The sequence below is a fragment of the Clupea harengus genome, chromosome 1, assembly GCF_900700415.2.
Source record: "Clupea harengus chromosome 1, Ch_v2.0.2, whole genome shotgun sequence".
Classification (NCBI taxonomy): Eukaryota; Metazoa; Chordata; class Actinopteri; order Clupeiformes; family Clupeidae; genus Clupea; species Clupea harengus.
Genome location: NC_045152.1, coordinates 31,260,597 through 31,264,072, shown reverse-complemented (window position 1 = coordinate 31,264,072; position 3,476 = coordinate 31,260,597). Strand labels below are relative to the sequence as shown.

At 40.7% G+C, this 3,476-nt stretch overlaps 1 protein-coding gene across 1 annotated transcript; it reads left to right on the top strand.

Annotated features, from left to right (window-relative positions):
• Positions 1-317: 317 nt before the first annotated feature.
• LOC105910932 (tumor necrosis factor ligand superfamily member 6-like) lies at positions 318-3,221 on the top strand. Its single transcript, XM_031576128.2, has 4 exons — positions 318-991; positions 1,574-1,613; positions 1,760-1,828; positions 1,922-3,221. The coding sequence occupies exons 1-4, from the start codon at positions 788-790 to the stop codon at positions 2,305-2,307; spliced, it is 699 nt and encodes a 232-aa protein (XP_031431988.1). The 5' UTR covers positions 318-787; the 3' UTR covers positions 2,308-3,221.
• The last annotated feature ends 255 nt before the right edge of the window (positions 3,222-3,476 follow it).

The window sequence follows — 3,476 nt, the reverse complement described above, 5'->3', positions numbered from 1 at the left end:
TTAGCTGAATGTCAGTAAGTTTTGATGATCGATTTCAGCTCAGCCTATAGACCCCTAGATCATTCCCTAACATCATCTGTAATCATACTTTTACCCAAATAAACCTAGTGCACAGACTTCACATTGGTTTGATTGTGTGATGGGGGATTTCTCACAGAGAGACTAAACACATGGTGACAGATGACCAAAATGAAAAATACTTCTTCTGCTCCCCCCCCCCCCCCCCTTAAAGATGGTGGTGGAGTGTATTTCAGACTGAGCATGCATTTCCCTTTTCTGAAAAACACAGAGAAGCTCAAACAGCCACAACTGCTGTCACCAGCAGTATGCTTATGAGACCCTGTTTTAGGAGAGCAGCGAGAGCATGCTAGAGCATGGCCCACAAGCATGCAACAGGAAGTGTCAGTCCGCTTAGGTGCGCTGAGTGGGAGGAGGAGGCAGTCAAAGATGTTTTAACGCCCTGAGCATGGACACTTCCTCTCATGCCCTCTCTCTGTCAGATGCCTAAGAACCTGGGTGGTTGTTCTGTTCTTGTTTCTTCTTGATGGACCAAAAAAAGGATTTAACCCACCGTGTCATTTATCTGGATTCCATGACCTTTGTTCTCAGAGGTCAGGAGATCTAACTGATTGTAGACGATTTCCGGAAGAATACTGCGCAATTTTTTTTTGTAAAGAAAGTTTCTTATCGCCATTTCAGGGATAAGGAACAGTTCGTAAAATAATCTTGTGAGGAGAGGATTTTCTTTTTTAAACATTTTCAGGCAGGAGGAGAATTTGTTGTGAAAATGGCAGCGCTTGGCAACCCGTATCCCAATGTGTTTATGGTGGACACTCATACAGCCTATCCTCCGCCACTGCCACCCAAGCCGCTCCGCTATCGCAAGAGGAGTGTGGTTCAACCTATGCTTCTTGTGCTGGTGGCTTTGGCCCTCTGTGGCATGGTAGTGGAGGCCTGCTTCATCTATAGGCTGTACTCCAAACACCCCCAGGTGAGTAGCCCTTTCTTTAAGCGTGGCACCTTCTTCCTTTTTAACATTGCCAAATTAAATGAAGAGCCTCTCTACTACTTCAGCCATTTCCACCATTTCACTTACTTTCTAATATTCTGTCTTTAGTTTTCTGCACTTTTTCTTTTTTTTTATTCCCACTTTGGCCATGGGATTACTGGGTAAAAATCAAACCTTTGGATGATGTGTTCAGTTCCTTAGTATTTATTAATGTGTATATTACCTTAACTTCAATGTGAGAAAGGCAAGGAAGTTAACAAAAAGATCTTGATCTAAGTACTGTGCATCTTAGTGCGTAGTAAGCAAAATACTGAACATAAATGACATACAGAGCTGTTGTGTCCCACTGTACTGTGAAACCCCCATGACAGTGAAGTTCATGAAGTTGAATGATGTTCCTCTATGAAGTTCCTCTATGAAGTTCCTCTATGATCGAACTTTGTCACCCTGTCCTGTGGTAAACGCCGAGGTGTCTAGATTCTCCCCTCAGTTTCCCACTCCTAAAATGTCTCTTATTTTTATTTTCCGATCTGAATATAATTTTTTTTTTCTATTGCTTTTCAGAGCGAAGACACCCAAGACACACAACAGGCATCACATCAAGGTACAGTTCGGCTGTGTGACCTAACAAGCAAACCATCGTTCCTCAACATGCATAATACTGCCATACTCACAGTCCACATTTAATTTCCACACTCAGCAATGGATTAAAAAAAATCCCTGACATGTTTCTCTGATTGATAAATACAGTTGCAGATAAACCAATACCAAGAGCAAACCCAGTTGAATCACCTTCAAAACCTCTGGCACATATGGCTGGTGAGACTTTTCCACTTTTGCTACACACATAAAGTATTTACTTATCTTTTAAACAGACATAATCTAATACTACAGAAATGTTTTTACAAACAGGTTGTCAGAGAGGTGCCGCTGATGGACTCATGCTTTGGGATGATCAGGGTGATATCATCTTACATGAAATGGAATACAAAGATGGCGTCCTCACTATCCAGCAGGAGGGGTACTACTTTGTTTACTCCAAGATCTACTTTGCTGAGAAACATGACATTTCACTTTTGCATTCTGTGGTTAGGACCACTGACCGTCTCCCTAAGGAGATGGTGCTTCTGATGTCAAGGGAATACCACCCCAAGTCAGCCAAAAACTTTAGAACAAATAGTTACATAGGAGGCATGTTCCTCTTGTTCAAAGGTGATACTATATTTGTAAAGGTAAACAATACCCAGGTCATACTATCAACCCCAGCAGAGAACTACTTTGGTGCCTATATGGTGTAGCCAAAGTGGCATAAACAGTTGGCTTGGTGCCTATATGGTGTAGCCAAAGTGGCATAAACAGTTGGCTTGGTGCCTATATGGTGTAGCCAAAGTGACATAAACAGTTGGTTTGTTCGCATCAGTTTACTTTGTATGTATGTTTGCACTCCAATGGTTGTATTTTACACAAACATCACAGCGCATCTTATTTTCTATTCCAATAACTGCTTAAAAAAAATGCTACCAAAGCAAGGTCATACATGTTAATACAGAACATTGTATTTTTATAGACTTTCTTTCTCACATTCTGATAGCCATCAATGCAGTATACACTCTGACAAAGGCTTCCAGTGTCTGCAAATACCCCAGTCTTTGTAACTGGGGAGGAGGGAAGGGAACATGTGGTCTGTGTGTCGGTCATGTCCAGGCCAAGGTAGTGGCCTTGGAGTGTACGTACTTGAGATGGGGAAATTGACAGTGGTCAGTATACCAGGAAAAACCTACTCTGGTATTTTAATGTTTTTCATCCTATTTATGGTTTAGCTTTTAATCTCTCCATTTATTACAATGTTCTTTTACTTGTGCAAATTTTCTTACATGTGATCGTAAATATACCAGGAAAAACCTACTCTGGTATTTTAATGTTTTTCATCCTATATATTGTTTAGCTTTTAATCTCTCCATTTATTAACATGTTTTTACGTGTGCACATTTTTTTTTTACATGTGATCCTAATGGTCAATATACCTGGGAAAGCCTACTCTGGTATTTTAATGTATATTTTTTTTATCTGTAAAGAGTAATGTTGCACTCCATGCTGTGTTTGAGCATGGTTTGAGCACTTCTGGATATCTGATTGTTTCTATGTGAGAGCGATCATACAGATTTCAGACTTGCACTTTGATTATGTAAATAATAAAGTACATATAGGCTCAGAATTGACCCGTTTCTTGTGTCACTAGGGATGTATTTCCGCAAGAAAATGTGAATGTGATTGCGCCTCAGCCACAATACCATAGCCTATGCTGTTACGTGGATGCTAACACAAGAAGAGATGGCAGTCAAGACTCCTTTCATTAGTGGTGCCACTGTGGTGCAATGACCTACCTACTGTAATCTGATCAAGTGACAGCCATGATGGCCTACATTCAAAGAGTATCACAAAGCGTTTAAACTCTATGGCGTCTGAG